General features: G+C 35.3%; 1 protein-coding gene, 1 long non-coding RNA gene and 1 other non-coding gene across 4 annotated transcripts; 2 read left to right on the forward strand and 1 right to left on the reverse strand.

Annotated features, from left to right (window-relative positions):
* Positions 1 to 184: 184 nt before the first annotated feature.
* LOC141831337 (uncharacterized) lies at positions 185 to 1,047 on the reverse strand. Its single transcript, XR_012602043.1, has 3 exons — positions 865 to 1,047; positions 549 to 682; positions 185 to 468 (listed from the first exon to the last, which is right to left on the reverse strand). It is a non-coding gene; the product is annotated as an uncharacterized LOC141831337 (long non-coding RNA).
* Positions 1,048 to 8,535: 7,488 nt separating this feature from the next.
* Positions 8,536 to 8,609, forward strand: TRNAI-AAU (transfer RNA isoleucine (anticodon AAU)). Its single transcript has one exon. It is a non-coding gene; the product is annotated as a tRNA-Ile (tRNA).
* Positions 8,610 to 10,012: 1,403 nt separating this feature from the next.
* LOC141831683 (uncharacterized) lies at positions 10,013 to 16,068 on the forward strand. Of its 2 annotated transcripts, none has more exons than XM_074719097.1 (7): positions 10,013 to 10,073; positions 10,230 to 10,711; positions 10,775 to 10,986; positions 12,914 to 13,205; positions 13,298 to 13,383; positions 13,461 to 13,552; positions 15,259 to 16,068. In XM_074719097.1, exons 2-7 carry the CDS (start codon positions 10,334 to 10,336, stop codon positions 15,489 to 15,491), a joined length of 1,293 nt encoding a protein of 430 aa, XP_074575198.1. In that variant the 5' UTR covers positions 10,013 to 10,073; positions 10,230 to 10,333; the 3' UTR covers positions 15,492 to 16,068. The 2 variants fall into 2 exon arrangements, with proteins under 2 accessions (XP_074575198.1, XP_074575199.1); XM_074719098.1 differs by having other exon boundaries at positions 12,917 to 13,205.
* Positions 16,069 to 16,451: the final 383 nt, after the last annotated feature.

Consider the following 16,451-nt stretch of genomic DNA (forward strand, 5'->3'; position numbering starts at 1 on the left):
GCAGCCATGATTCTCTTGAATGCTATTGTTCTTTTACTCTCACAATCAGGTAGCCATGATTCTCTTGAATGCTATCGTCAATGTCATCTAAACAACTTTTAGCAATAACCTACAAACATATCTTGAAACTGAACATTTTAGCATGGCAAAAAGCTTCCTTAAATTGAAACAACTTATTTCTGAATAAAACAAGAAAACAAACTATCATATTATGGATCCAACTACAGAAACTTCAATAAAAGAAGTGGATAAACAGTAATCCAGAGTTTAAATTAAAGAACCATAAATTTAAAGCATCTAATGTTAAGCTTTCTTATATTACAGTTTGCACTTTGTATCTATGAGATTTACACACTCCTTATGCCTATTCCCATAAAAAAGGGTTAGTTTGTCTTAAGTTTACCTCTTCGACCCTGAGATCTTGGATTTGTTTGCTTCCTTTCCTGTTGCTTCCCTGTTATTCTTTGCCTGAATATAGAGCTATGTCATCCTCAAAAGAATCCAGATATGATAACACACAACGATAAATGATACATAGCGGAGCTTACTTAAGAATATTAAGTTGGTAAGTTAAATCATCAATCTCCAGACCAGACAGCTTTAGCGCGGCCAATGTTCCAGGTACTTCTTCGGAAACCACCTTGGACAATTTATCTGCAGAGACTGATAACCTCCTAAAATCCTGTAGAAAGAACAATTAGAGAGACCAACCAAATGAAAGTAGAAAATAGATAACTTGCCACCAACACCAACACCACGCCAAATCAAAAAAATAAAAAGCTTAATTTAAGCTTAATAAAGAAATCAATCGATCGATGCGATGGAGAAGAAAGCACTGTAAACAGCAGAAGGAATATATATTACACTTGCAGTTAGCGACGTCGACGGCGACGGCAGTCAAGCCAAAAAGCAAAGCGCGAAGCAAGAAGCAGCGTTGTAGCCGATCTGAAGAAGAAGAAGAAGAAGAGCAGCTGCAGCTTCCATTTCCGCCTGCAGCGGATCAGGATTCAGGACCAAAACAAAGACAGCGGCAGCGGCAGTAGCAGTAGCCAGTAGCAGAAGAAAAAGCGAGCCATCTGATCACATCCTAACCATAAATTACACTTAAACGAGCTGCGCAACTAATTCTTTATTCCAGTCTTACTAAAAGATAGACACGTTTTTACTCGGAGGAGAAAGAGAGGGAGGTGGGCAGAAGCCCGCTGGCTGTTCGCCCTGCACGCTGCTGCACAGCGGCAGTGTGGTGGTGGACGAAGAGGAACAGAGCGATAGATTGAGAGAGAGAGAGAGGGAGCACGTGATGGCACGGTCCTTTATGGCGGAAGAGTGGAAGGAACAGTAGATAAAAGGGCGAAGCGACGAGACGACGTCCCATCATTATTTGAGAACAGGGAGGCAAATACTAATGCTGGCAAGAAAAAATCACCCAACCTATTGTCACGTGAGTGGTCGTCACTCACGTGATCAAATAAGCCGGTTTTCTTTTTACATATAGATGAACGTGACTCACACGGGAAAAAAAAAATATGAATCATGCTGTGTCATGAATATAATCATACTTCAGGGAAAAAAAAACTGCATTTAAAATTTAAAATGCATGGGTGATGTTTGCGTTAAGAAATAAAATATCATTTTTTTTTCTTTTAATGTTTTATTGTTCAATCAATTTGGGTTGAAATAGAATTGGATTTAGAATTTTTTTTAAAAAAAAACCTGAGTTTAGATAAAAATTCAATTAAACTAGTTTTAATGATGAGGATTAAGTTTGCACTTGAGATTCGGTAATCCATTCAAATTTGATTAATCTAATACTACTGAGTGCTTTGACACTCGGGAGCACAATTGCACAAATGTCGAGTGGTTTGGTGCAATTATTGAGTCGTGTCGAGTGATTTCGGTATGTGGATGTCGAATAAGACACGGGATGATGAATCCGTCTCAGACTCGAATCGTAGAACTCACGTTCTAACTTCAGAGTTGGCTAAATCCCACTTAGAATTGACAGATATAACTCGAACTCGGGATGTCACGAAAGATATATATTCAACGAGCTGAGTGCATACCTAACGTGCTGAGTGGTTGATCGAAAGAACAACTCTAACTCAAATTTAAACAACTTGGACTCGGTTGGCTTACTGAGTCGACATTGTTAATCAATCGAGTGACTCGGGTATATCGAGTGGGTACTCAGACTCGATTAACAACGTGACTCAAATTTGCTGAGTGGGGACGCTAACCCAGTAGTCCAAGATGTACCTACTCAGATTTTGACTTCAACTTGAGGAGTGTTTTTGATTGGACTAGGGCAAACGAAGCGCAGTAGCACTCGGAATGCTTGGGAGGAGTCAGTCACATTCGGACCATTCGAAATCTGAATTCAGTAGTTGATTGGATAGTAGACTGGAACTCCTAAACAACAAGATAATTTGTTTTTTCTTGATTGTATATGTATTGTGTGTTGGTTCTATGCATATTTTGAATTGGGATGAGCCCGTTTTATTATTGCTTAGTCGATTTTGTATTTACTTTATTGATTTAAATTTCAGATGGCACGGACAATATACACTATAACTCATCATGATGGATTGCGAAATAAACTAAGGGAGATTATCAAAGAGATAGTATATGATCCTTTTTATGGTCAGAAGACACATTGGGAGACTTGATAAATTATTCTGAAGACTTGAATAATAAGATTTTTCTATCCTGGATAATTATCGAATTATTTGAGCTCTATTTCGATCTCTACCGAAATACCTCAATGAAGTAGCACACTATACATGGAGACGTTATGAAGAGCGCATCACATATGTGGAGATGAAAAAAGAGCTACTTCACTATCTAACCTATGTGGATAGTTATGGACCACTTCCTTGAGAGGATCATAAAGAGATTGAGGTGGATCCAGAAGATAAACCAAATATAAATTTAAAGAATCAAGAAGTCAATCTACTTAAGAATGTCCTAGTTGAGTCAAGAAAGATAGGAATTATATTGATTACTACTCACCTAGTGTCTGTCCTAATAGGAGCAGTAGTACATATCCAGTTTCTTAGAGTTGTTTATGTTATAAGTTATTAGAGTATGTTATGTATTAACAAACTTGTAAAAAGAGTGTTAAGTGTTAACCATCTTAAATTTAATGATAAGTTCATGATTAGTTCATTTGATAGGATGTGTAATATAATTGATCAATGTTGGTTAGATTGGATCATACGAATGATGAGTGGAAATATAGTTATCATTTAATTTTGTATACAACTCAAATTTGCATTTAGTCAATCAAAAATTATATGCATATAATTTGCACTAAATCACTAAATAATATGTTTATTTATGGTAGATTATGACTACTAAAAATATTATAGCTAGGGGTGAGCAAAAGTTTGATTAAATCAAACAAACTAATCGAACCAACTGAATTTAAAAATTCAGTTCGGTTATTTCAAAATTTTAATTTTTTCTTAAAAATTTGATTAATTTGGTTCGATTTTAAAATTTCTTATCCGGTTAAGCCGAATAAATCAAATTAATAAAAATATATATAATTTATAAATTCATAAGTAAGTAAATTTATAAATTTCTAATTAATTTATAAATTTCCTATAATACTTTAAAATTTTGGTTATTTCAGTTAATTTGGTCGAAAATCAAATTAATTGATATTTTATCGGTTCGATTTATTTGATTTTTATTTGAAAATTTGGTTGATTCGGTTAGTTCAAAAATATTTGATTCTGTTCGGTTCGATTTGATTATAACCGAATACTCACCCCTAATCATTGTCGAACTTAATAAAAAAAGAAATTAAATGGAGACAATTATAAAATATGACATCTCAAGATACGATACGTTCTTGAGGAACATTAAGTTCTGGAGACTATTAATCGGGTTATGTAAGAACTTGTTGATGGTATGACAATACAACACAGATGTGATATTAATGTCTATAAGGCATGGAAGAAAAATGACTCTACTACTAGGGTATATTGATAACTTCAATAGTAGATGATCTGGTTTATAAGTATGAGTTATTACCCTTTGCTCATGCTCTCTGATTTGTCCTTAGAGAAAAGTACACTGGATTAAGCTTTAGTAAGCTTTGTCAGTTGACAATTAAGTTTGACAGTTATAACACAAAAAACACTTGAATATTTTCGTGACACAATATATGAGGGAAATGACTAATATAATTTAGAAGCTAAAGATTGTTGGTCATGAGTTGACTAATGAATAACATGTTTAAACAGTAATCCATTCCCTTTATAATTTTTGAGAGACAATGAAACAAAATCTAACACAGTAAAATTATCAAGACTTTTGTTGATGTCTCAGATCATGTTAAATTGGAGGCAGAGAGAATAAGGATTTTGGATAAACTTTTGTAGCTGAAGATTTTATTAGAACGTTTGGATCTAAGGATAAGAAGAAATAGTTTAAGAAGGGAAAGGAAAAAGAAATTGATGTTGTTGTTGCTAGGCTGGGGCCAAATAAGAAGCAATTCAAAAGGAATAAAAGTAAATTGACTTGCTTTAATTGTAATAAAGAATGGTCACTTCGCTCAGAAATATGTTGGTGCAAGTAGCACCATTCGATCAAACTTGAATTTTGATATTGACAAAGGGGTCAAATAAAGATTACTTGTGATTTAATGTGCTTATTAAGATTTGTAAGAAGTTTAGTTGAGATTAGGCAAGGCAGTCCTAGTGGTGGAACTATGTACGGAAGTTCTAGTTCGAGGAACTAGACAGAAAGACTTGGTAGATCGAGGACATCGGACAGGAAACCCTTGGGTCGAGGACACCAAGCAAGAAGTCTTAGGGGTTGAGGACACTAGACGGAGTCGAGAATCAGAGGTCTAGCGGAAGTCGCGAGAGTCAATATCAGCTGAGCAAAAATCCAAACAAGTCGGGTGGACCAAGGTTTGACATCAAGTAAATTCTCCCAAGCAGAGTAATGAAGACACACTTTCGAAAAGAAAACAATAAGCGTCGGTCCATCTTAAGGTTTCATGAAAGATTAAAAATTGAGACAAGATGGTTATAAGCTATCGTTAATACTCATTATATTATCTTTGTATTAATACTATGATGCAGGGATCACACACATTGAAGCCTGGACAGATCCAGGTGCCCGAAATGGTTTAAAATTAACTAATGTTTCACACAATATTTCATAACCTAGCTAAAATTTAAAATATAACCCATTCAATTTAATTAACTTAATACTTAATTAATTTAATAAGTTGAGTAACATAGTAAATTCATAATTACACATAATATATATATTTAACAAACATAACTTATCAAAACTTAATAAAATATATAACCATAACAATTAATTCAACCCTAATTAATCACTAATCAAAATTAAATTAATAAATCTAATTATTTAACTTAAATCTTATTGAGTTAACCATATACGATTTAAACGTAAACTTAATTATCAATTTAATCATAATTAATTCAAATTAATAAATTTAACTTAAACCTTAAGTAGTTTTAAAACTTAAAATGCACCGTAAATTATCTTAACTAAATTTAACTTAGTTAAGTTAAACTTAATCTAATAATTTAAATTCTATTAAAATACTAATTAATTTAACTATTAAATCATAAATAATGTAACCTTAATTAAATATCTCTATTAACCTTAATCATAAATAATGTAACCTTAATTAAATATCTCTAATAACCTTAATTTAAACTTAACTTAAACATAATAATTTGAAGTTAACACTCATCTTAATGTTAATTTCAACTTATTTAATCTAAATTCAATTAAAACTCTAACAAAATTTTAAGTCTTTTAAATCTAACAATTTTTTCCAAACTTAATTTAAGAAATCAATCAACTCAATAAACTGAATACAAAATCATAATTATAACACAACCTATAACTCATTATGGTTAGACTTAGGATTTTGACTTTAGGATTTTTATTCTAGGACTTTGACTTTGGGATTTATTTCATTTCATGCATGCCTAGACTTATTCCTTTTTAAAGGAGGAGAAAATTAAATGATCTAAAAATTATTTTTAACTAAAATATTTTTCAAATTAAAAGAGTATTCTTAATAATTTAAAAATATCATTAGACAACTTATATTTGTTGAGATGATTTTGAAAATATATTTACTAAACTTAAATATTTTTTAAAAATCTTTTTTAAGTATAAAAATATTTTAAAATCATTTTGAGAAATCATGCTTTCAAAGTTAGAAATCCTTTAAATGTACTTTAACGATTTCCCATCTTTAATGTATGTCAAGGAAGCAAAGAAAGGATTTTTAAAGGCAAAGTTTTTTTCAAGAGCTAATTATTTTTCAAACAAAAGAATTTTCTTTAAAAACTAATGATTGATTTTAAAATTGTTGTTAAGTGCTTTTATCCTAATATTTTGAAAACACTCTTTTGTTTATTAAAATATTATATTTTTTGATATTTATGAAAGGAGGAGAGAAATAAAGTAAAGTTAAAATTGAGGAGAAATGAATATTTCAAAGAGAGAATTTTTAATTAGCTAAAGGGGGAGAAACTTTTATCCATGTTAATAATACTTACTCTTTATTCTCCCACATTAAATCATGTTATTTTCCTTTAATTATAATAATGTTGCCAACTATCCAAAAAAGGAAGACTGTTAGCATAAATAATACCACTCGATCAAATCTGAAATTTGATATTAATAAAGAATCAAAATTAAAGTTACTTGTGATCTAATGATCTAATGTACTTATCAAGATTTATAAAAAGTCTTAATTAAAATTAGACAAGAATATCTTAATCAGTAGGACCAGATAAAAATATCCTAATTAAAAAGATTAAATAAAAAAACTTAAATAAATCAAGAACATCGGACAGAAAGACTTAAATTGAGGACATGAGCCAAAAAAAACCTAGACGCCATCAAAGGAATCATTTTGGTACCTTAACTACTTCTGGTTACACAATTGGATCCTTTACATATCCAACTAAGTGTATTATTTATTTATTAACGATGCGTTTAGGACGTCGATTGCAGGTCGTGTTTTCCAAATTCTGTAAGAAAAAAAAACTCAACAATTCAAGAAATATGAGATGTTTATTAGAATTTTTAAAACAGCAATTTACAGATGCAAGACTGAAATCACAAGCAAACGCTTTTAAAAAAAAAGCTAAGTGGCGAGAGACACTTGCAACACGAGACAGACAGAAGAGTAGTAGGCCACTCACCGAACACGAGTCCATTGAGATCTCTGGCTGAGTTTAATTAGGGATCGAGCCTCTCCGGCTGTGTTCGAATCACTGTCAATCTAAATGTCCTTTAATATCGAGTATTCCCATCTCGTGTTGCATGGGTCTGGTTACTTGGCATTTTGCCGTCTTCCTTTGATTTCAGTCTTGCAGCTGTAAATTGCCTTGTTGAACAAGCCAATAAAGCTCTCTTATTTCACTGAAATATTTCAGTAACCTAACACACACACAAACAAAATAGTATAAAAAATTGAAAATTTGAACTTGAGTTGTGAGCAAAGTAAAGATTTTGGAGTTAAAATAATTAGATAAAAATATGTGTTATTGAAATGTACCTAAATTTCACAAACTTTCCTTGCCTCTTATCAACATTGCAAGTGTGCCTGGCAGTTTATTGCTAATTTTCTATATTTTGTTGGCGGAGATAATTTACTAAAATTACATGTTAAATGCATGTTTAGTATGCTTTTCATGGAGTAGGTATAAAACTAATCCAATTGAAAATTTAAATTATTTTGCCTTTTTTCTTATAGTTTGAAGCTTAAAAACCAATAGAATCAATTTGAGATATCTAATTCAAGATGATAAAATTGACCTATTGTAAATTTATCTGTGTAAATATATAAACAATTGACTCCACGTTTAATTATATACCTAGCAAACTACTGATTAGTTTATCCTCGAGAGGATGTAAGTTTATCAATGAAAAATTTTCATAAAATCAAACCAATCATCTAAAGATTAATCTATGTTAAGAGTTGGATGTCGATGCTAATTAAAAAAAAAAACTACTGATTAGTTATCCTATCACTAGTTAAGAGGAGCAATTTCCATACTAAAATTTCTAAATTCTAACATGAGTATAAAACGCGATCAAATTTAATGTAATCTCATTAGATAATAGTCAATTAACTCAATTGTTTGTTAGTTAGAATGTTATGCTAATAATGTGAAGATCATATATTTGCTAATTTTATTTCTATATTTTATAGCTGTTTTTAATACTATTTTCTTTTTGATCAGAAATTATTATATGCTCAATGCATATCTAACATATTTTATAAGGATTAGTAGAAAATTTAATTTGATTTAAAATTTAGATTATTTTGATCTTGATAAAGTTAACTTCACCTTAATTTAATTTTAAACATCTAATTCAAAGTAATAAAGTTAACTTCACCTTAATTTATCTATATAAATATATGAATAGTTTTCTCAATATTTAAGAGTTTTCACTAGTTGGCAAAGCAATTCTCTTCATCAAAGTCATACTTACTTGCATAGTAATCTTCATGTCAATGGCCTATTAGCTCAGTTGGTTAGAGCGTCGTGCTAATAACGCGAAGGTCGCAGGTTCGAGACCTGCATGGGCCATATTTGTATTTTTTTAATTAAACACAGAAATTGATCCTTATTTTTGTTATACTAAAAAAATGTATCTTAGTTTTTTAAACATCAAACGAACATAATATCTTTTTCTCTGAAATGTTTTATTTTAATATTATCATTGTAATTTTGATTAAAATTATTGTAATCTAAAGTAAATTATTCTAAATTAATTAAAATGCCTACACGGGACTGTCATATTTAAATATCCTTATCTATTATTCATGTCATTATTCTATTTTTCATACGGGTTTTAGGTCTCTTTATATTGATCCTGAAAAATTAAGTCGCGTCAAATTTGGATCGAAAATCGATCCTTCCTGACTCACATTCACATTTTTATAAAGATTGGAAAAAAAATACTGCTAGCAGTTATTGATTCTCTTGTTGATCTTGATAAACTACCACATTCTCAAAAACAAGCGGTGTTTCACCTCTAAAATCTTCAAATTTTGTTACCATTTCTTAGCGACATCGAGAACGAAAAGCAAATCAACAGTACTCAAATCAGAAAGCAAGGATCAGAAGGAAGTAGAAGGATCCATATCCTAAAGAAGCGGAGAATTATCTCACCTACGAGATCAAAAAGATGTTCACTCACCGATTAAACTTGTCGCCGATCTCAGAGCTAACTGCATCTCCCCTTCTATCAGATCGCCAAAGCCAGCCCTAGAGATCCGCACCACCATCGCCAGTCACCGCTGCTGCGTTCCTTCTCGGAGAGCATCGGCATCTGGAAATCGATAAGATATCCTAAAGAGGCGGAGAATTATCTCACCTACGAGATCAAAAAGATGTTCACTCACCGATTAAACTTGTCGCCGATCTCAGAGATAACTGCATCTCCCCTTCCATCAGATCGCCAAAGCCATCCCTAGAGATCCGCACCACCATCGCCAGCCACCGCTGCTGCGTTCCTTCTCGGAGAGCATCAGCATCTGGAAATCGATAAGAAAGGGGGAAAAGGCGGCAAAATAGATGCGATGGCGCGCATCTTTTATGGGCCATTCTAGAGGCCCACAACTATTTAATGGGCCGGCGCCGCCCAGGTTCGCTTCCTTCATAAAATATAGCCGTTGGCTGGCGAGTCGGCAGCACACTTTCCCTACCCGCTCCCCTGGCCGTTTCCCCACCGATAGGAGTTTCGTGCGGACAGAGGCCACGCGCCAGGGTGGCGATCCGAGCCACCAGCTGCCGCGCTGATCCGTCCCGCACACGTGGCATCTCCTCGTCCTCTGACGCCCACTCCCACCCTGTCCCGTCTCCCGGATTAGAATTAATACGTTGCGATGGGCTTCTTTTAATACGCAGCGTCGGCGTCCGACTTATTGCAAACCCCGTCGCGCGCAAAGGTCCCGCAGCCGTCCTTTCGCTTCCTCGACCCCGTTGATACCCGCTTCGCGCTTGCGGTCCCGGCGGTATTTGCCAATAATAGATCGTGTAGTCTTCTGAGTACGAATTTAAATAAGGAGCATCCTCCTTCGTTTCATTTTCCTATTAAATATGCTTCCTCCTCCTTCCTCCCTCCCGCTGCCGCCTCCTCTTCCTCATCCCTCGAGTCCTTTTCAGCGTCGATGTCGCTTTCTTATCTTGCTTATTTGTCAGCAGCTTCTTCCTCGATCGGCTTTGGCTTCGATTTGGGATCATTGGAGTTGATCGGATCCGGAGTGTCTGCGCGTTGAGGCGGCGATTAGGGGTTCTTCTTGTAGTTCATGGCCTTTGATAGAATGCCGGGGGCAAGCTTGCAGGTGGGTCGCCGGAACGGGGAGCATCGGTTTTACGATGCCTTCGAGGAGGCTAGGAGGAGCCGTCGTGACCACCGCCGACAATGCATACAGAGTTCGCAGAGATATACCGGCACCTGCACCTCTGTAGTTTCGCCCCACCCTAGATCTCTTACCATGGATAAGGCTGCAATGTCGATATCTGGCGTCCCGGAGCAAGAGGACCGAGTTCGAGAAAAGGAGGTTTCTAAGAAGACCGGGACAGTGACCGCTTCGTGTGTTAGTGCTTCTTCCGGTCATCCTTGCAACTTGGAACGTTTCTTGAAGTCAACTACTCCAGTTGTTACCGCTCAGTACCCTTCCAAGGTTTGAAAGTCTCGTTCTTCGCTTATCCTCATTTAGTTTAATTGACGTTTGATTGGTTTTCAGATGAAGATGGGAGGATGTAGGGATTCTGATGGGGAGTCTAGGCCTTATTTTGCTCTGGCGGACCTCTGGGAGTCGTTTGCTGAGTGGAGCGCCTATGGTGCTGGTGTTCCTCTTGTTCTTAACGGCACAACCAGCGTGATCCAGTATTACGTGCCCTTCTTGTCTGGCATCCAGTTATATGGTGCATTGAACAGGCCGTCGAATGACTGCAGGTAAAAGTGCTTAACAGTTACATATTAGTTGTTATTTTGAAGGATTCGTAATGAAACAACCATTTGACTTTGTTAATTTTTTAGTTCTTGTTAAAAATGTTAGTTAGCCGTTGTCTACAAAGTTTGCAATCTTAGTTTGGTATGGACACAGAACCCTGGGCAGCGCTTGTAGGTTGAGGCATATATTATTCCAGTAGTCAGCATGATGAGTTGACTAATGTTAGTACCTGTAGGTCTCATGTCTTATATGTTTTTCAGCCTCCCATTCATCAAAAAGCTACTTGTTTGATGTAAGCACATGATAAAGTGTTTATTTAAACGTCTAGATTGAACATAATACAATTGAATTTGTCCATTTATTATCTGAATTCCTTTCCAAGAGTATTTATTGATCTATTGGGTGAGTAAATGTCTTGAACAACCAACATGACCCTTCCCCTTCATCCCATAGTATCTGAAAGCTTTCGTTCAAATTCTTAAGATCCTCAATTGGCTGGTACTACTGTAAGAGTACAAACAGAAACTACTAATACTGTTAATATGGAAATTGAATGACATACATTGTGACTTAAACTATCAAGCTGGTAAGAATTGATTCTAATTAAGACATTGGGGAGTGCTCACATTGGGAATTGGATCAAGACATGTAGAAATGATTGTTTGTTGCCACATATATAATTCACTAAAATTATTAATTAGAATCGTTAAACTTGTCAAAATGAATGGCATCTGATAGTAACTTGAAGGGCTGACAGTTTATTTTAGTGCCATAAGTATAATCCCTCATCTGGAAATTGCCTCTTTCACATTTGGAGTCAATAACTTGTTTGCTACATAATATGTGCTAACAGGTTATTAATAGGGGGCTACTACTAATCTAAAAAAAATTAATCTCCACCATAACTTGAAGGAGTGATACACCTGTTGTGCTCAATGCTAGATTTTTTGCTACATGACATGTACTAATATTTTGTTAATAGGAGTTACTACTGATCTCAATACAATTGATCTCCACCATAACTTAGAGTAACACCTTAGCTCAATGCCTTAAATCAGTTCCCACATTTTGAGTTGATTCTAAGACATGGATTTGGTAGCTTATTCATCACACTCTTAGTTTTTGGGAATTGTTTAGTGATTTCTGTGAATGTGTTATTGGACATCATCTTGTGCAAAGGGAGAAAGTTGTTGGCATATGCTTGCTGAGCCCTACCTCAATTGTTTGTTTCCAAACCTGTGATTTATATTGATTTTGTCTTTTTGGTAGTTCCATTTTTGACATTCAGCCATGAAAACTAGTTAAATCGTGATTTTTTATTTATGTACAATAAAGAAATTCCCATTTACCTTTTGTCTACTGATGTTTAATTAATTTATTACATGATGCTACTATAACCAATTTCTCCTATGACTACTTGAACACGGAGAGTCTTCATTTTGATGTTTGACCTTGCTAGATGATACTTATCTTGGAACTCATTACAGACCTTGCCAAATGAATCCACTTTCAGTGCTATGGAAACCTTCCGTGTTAATCTAGGAAGAATTCAATATACTTTTTGTGTAAAGAATCCTCTTACTATGGAAATTTGGGAGTCCTTAATAATCGACTCTCTTAGCCTATGTTTCCTTTTTTTGCTAGAAACTATGCTAATCTATAATTTCTTGTTATCTTTTTGCTTGTTAGTCTTTTTATGGTTTATCCATAACTTTTTTTTTTGTGAACCACTCACATACCTGGTTTACCAAGAAAATATATAAAGATATTGATTTGGTCTATTCGTCAAGATAAAAGTAATTATTATCTACCTTCCTATTGATCTGTAAAGACATAGATTATCATTGTTCTTCCAATGCTTACTGGACTGCTATTTTTTATTTTAGATTGTTTTGTGAATTGACATGCTTCTTTGTGCTGTAAATTTAGCAGAAGACCTGGTGATGAGAGTGATGGTGACAGTTATTGGGATTCAAGTAGTTGTATAAGTAGTGACCATGAACATGAAAATGAGTTCAGATACTCAAAAGGATGTGATTCAGAGCATGTTGCTGCAAACTTGACTATAAGGATGCATAGTCTTTGTCTGAGAGAGAAACATTGGGACCGACTAGAGGGATCTTCAAGTGATGATGGGGATTGTAGACATTCACAGTCTGACTTGCTGTTTGAATATCTTGAACATGATCCACCATTTGTTCGTGTACCTTTATTTGATAAGGTATGCTGTTTTGATACCTTCTGAATCTAGGTTTTTGGTTCTTTTTATCCTTTGATCTCGTTTTTTATGTTCTGTCCAATGTGTTCCTACAGATCTCAGATCTTGCAGGTCATTTCCCTGCTTTGAAATCTCTTAGAAGTTGTGATCTACTTCCATCTAGTTGGATTTCAGTTGCATGGTGAGGTTTGCATTATTTGAAAATCAATTATGGTTTGGATTAATGAATATTGATTTTCTTTAATGTGGATTTTTTAGGTACCCTATATATAGAATACCAACTGGCCCATCATTGAGGGATCTAGATGCTTGTTTTCTGACATTTCATTCCCTTTCTACACCGATGAAAGGTATTGTTTTAGTGTTTTATGTTGCCTTCTCTTCTACGTACTAATTGTCCATAGATAGTGCAATATATTTAAGCTGACCATGGAATCTTATTAGTTACAATTCTTGTTTTGCTTTTTTTTCAATGTCCTACACTGTTTTTGAAAATCATATCAATACCAATCACCCACCTATTGTTTATATATTTAATCTGGCCATGGAATACTTTTAAAGTTACAATTGGTTTTCCTTTTTCTGTATCCTACATTATCCATGGTATTCTATTAATACTAGTTGTTCAATTGTCATTTGTTTGGAGAGAAAACTGAGAAGTGGATGGTTAACAAGGATTGAATTTTTTAATATATTTCATTTTTGTCAAACAATATCCATCTAAACAATGCTCACCCATGATTATGAAGTGGGATGGCTCAGGCAGATCGCACTGCCCGTGCAGCTTGGTCAAGCTGATTGATTTGAATGAGTCAGTTGGACCGGATGAGTTGCAAGTTGAGAGCAGGTCTAGCGGTATGGATATATGTGTTAATTGGGCTGATTGGGTTAGGCAACCGATTAAATCAGGTGGGTCAATGGGCTTATCAGGCCTGGTAGGTTGGGCTAGGCAGGAATTTCCGATTGATTAGGCACAAGACTTTCAAGTTGATTGGCTAGGCAGGCAACCTGGCCGATGAGCCAGTAAGGCAGTTGAGTTGTGTGGGTCAGTTAAGTCAGTGGAACATGTGGGCCATGTGAGTCAGTCAAGCATCCTGTTGAATTGGATGAGTTGGTGGGGCCAGGTAAGTTGGTTAGTTCAGGGGAACTGGCCAGGTCAATTTCTTGGGTAGGCCATATGAGTTGGTCAGGTCAACGAGGTTGTCTATCCAACTGAGCTAGGTAAGTTAGATGAGCTAATTAGGCTTAGAGAACCAAGTGGGCTCAGCAAGCCAGCCATGCCAACGAGTCAGGTAGCGTTAGATTGAGCCTGTTGTGCCAGGTGATTTGGTTGGTCTTGTTGGTTCAAACACTTTTATCGGTGCAATTGAGTTGGTCTGGTCAAGCCATCTGGTTTGTGTGGGCAATCAAGTGAGCCAAGCAGTTCGAACAGATGGAGCTTATTGGATCTGTTGAGCATGTGTAACGTACAAGTTATGGATTCTTTCATTTTTTTTTTTCATATTTTGAAGTGAACAAAGAGCATGGTAAATAAAATAAATCATCTATCTATTTATTCAACCTTCCATGGTAAATTCATCCTTTTTTTCCCATCCATTCAGTTAGATAGACCTTTAATTTAAGACGATCTTGATGGATTCTATAGCTTTTGTCTGCAGTATTTATTTGTAAAATTTATTCACAGAAGAGACATGTCTGTATGATTTCCTCTGTGTATATCAGACAGTTTACTAGTAATACCCCAATTGTTCTATTGTAACTCTTGTTAAGTCGCTTTTAAACTAATGTAGGAAAATAAAATTTTAAAATAATAACAAGCACATCAAATCCTTCCTATATCCCTCTACTAGGAGAGCAAACACTTCGCGCTAGGATTGCCTCTTTAATTGGCTTCTATGTCTATGTTCTTGTATAGCGTATTTGATATTTCTTAATTACATCAGAATGATATCAATTATCATTTGTCTAGTATTGAAAAACACCATATGGCAGCAGCCGTTTCTTGCTTTGTTGTGTAATGTCTGAGTGTACTAATCCCTCCCTTGTTCGAATGCAGAACGTCCTACTGCTTCTGCGCCACAACGGGTGAATGGTGTTCCTATAGTCACCCTACCTACTTTTGGGCTTGCGCCCTATAAGTTTAGAGGATCCATATGGACTCCGAACGGTGGAGCAGAGTTCCAACTGGTGAGTTCCCTCCGCCAAGCTGCAGAAAATTGGGTGCGGTATCTAAATGTTGATCACCCAGACTACTGTTTCTTTGCTTCACGATCTGCCTGCTGGAGATAGAACTTGTGAGGTTGGTTTTTACTCCAACTCCATGATGAACAATAAGTTGGATCAGAACTCAGGATGGGGGAAAAGGCAAAAATAATAATAAAGAAGAAAAGAAAAGTTGATTTTCTCACAATGAAAGGGAAAAAAAAACCAAGAGATCTGAAAGGAAGGGTGGTGGTGGACTCTGAAAGCGATAGGAGGTCTTCTGATTGTGTACATGGAGATTTCTGGTGACTGTTGAAGCCTCATTTTTGTGCACAGATTCCCTGAGAGAGCATGGTATTTTTTGAGATGTCCTGATCAGTCGTCGACTTAAAATTATACAACCTTCTCGGGGATGTATTGCACGCTCGGTAGTATTTTTGGATGATCTATGGCTACGTTAACACCTGCCCTTATTTCCTGGACAGGGTTTTGGCTTTTGGTCTTGGATGGGTAAATTATCAGAGGTTTCAGAGACGCCTAAGAAGGTCTACCAGCATAATCTTTTTGAACTCATGTTAAATTACACTCGTCCTTTTATAAATTATTTTTGAATCATAATCCAAGTTTTGTTCATGCATTTGACCATATTGTAAAGAAATCATTTCCAGAGATCTTGATGCCTCTTAATATCTGTTAGTAAAGATTTAAAGTTGCGTTTAAATTCATCAATCTTTATCTATGGGGTTGTAGGATGGTCCTAGTAACAGTAAGGTGATCAGTTCATCAAAGTATTTAAAAACCAAAACACTTGAAATGGATCAAAATAGTTCATATCCATGTTGGTCAGCCAAAGCTACTATGTGGGAAGACCGTCTACGTGAATAAATCAGGTTTGAGGTGAAATCAGTTGCTATCAAAGAGGTCGAGAGAACGTTTCTTCACCTTCAACTATTGTGAAAGTTTGAGAGTAAATGAATACATTGACCTTGCAGACATTTTGACAAAGACATCCATCTACAAAGAACACCAGGGCTCCAAGAACAAATC

The sequence above is a fragment of the Curcuma longa genome, chromosome 7 (genome assembly GCF_044706935.1).
Source record: "Curcuma longa cultivar G26 ecotype Majalengka, Jawa Barat chromosome 7, ITB_CL_G26_1.1, whole genome shotgun sequence".
Taxonomy (NCBI): domain Eukaryota; kingdom Viridiplantae; phylum Streptophyta; class Magnoliopsida; order Zingiberales; family Zingiberaceae; genus Curcuma; species Curcuma longa.

Coding starts and splice junctions, on each gene's coding strand:
- LOC141831683 (XM_074719097.1), top strand. CDS start 10,334: ATGGCCTTTGATAGAATGCCGGGGGCAAGCTTGCAGGTGGGTCGCCGG. Junction 10,712..10,774: donor CCGCTCAGTACCCTTCCAAG/GTTTGAAAGTCT, acceptor ATTGGTTTTCAG/ATGAAGATGGGAGGATGTAG. Junction 13,553..15,258: donor CCTTTCTACACCGATGAAAG/GTATTGTTTTAG, acceptor GTTCGAATGCAG/AACGTCCTACTGCTTCTGCG.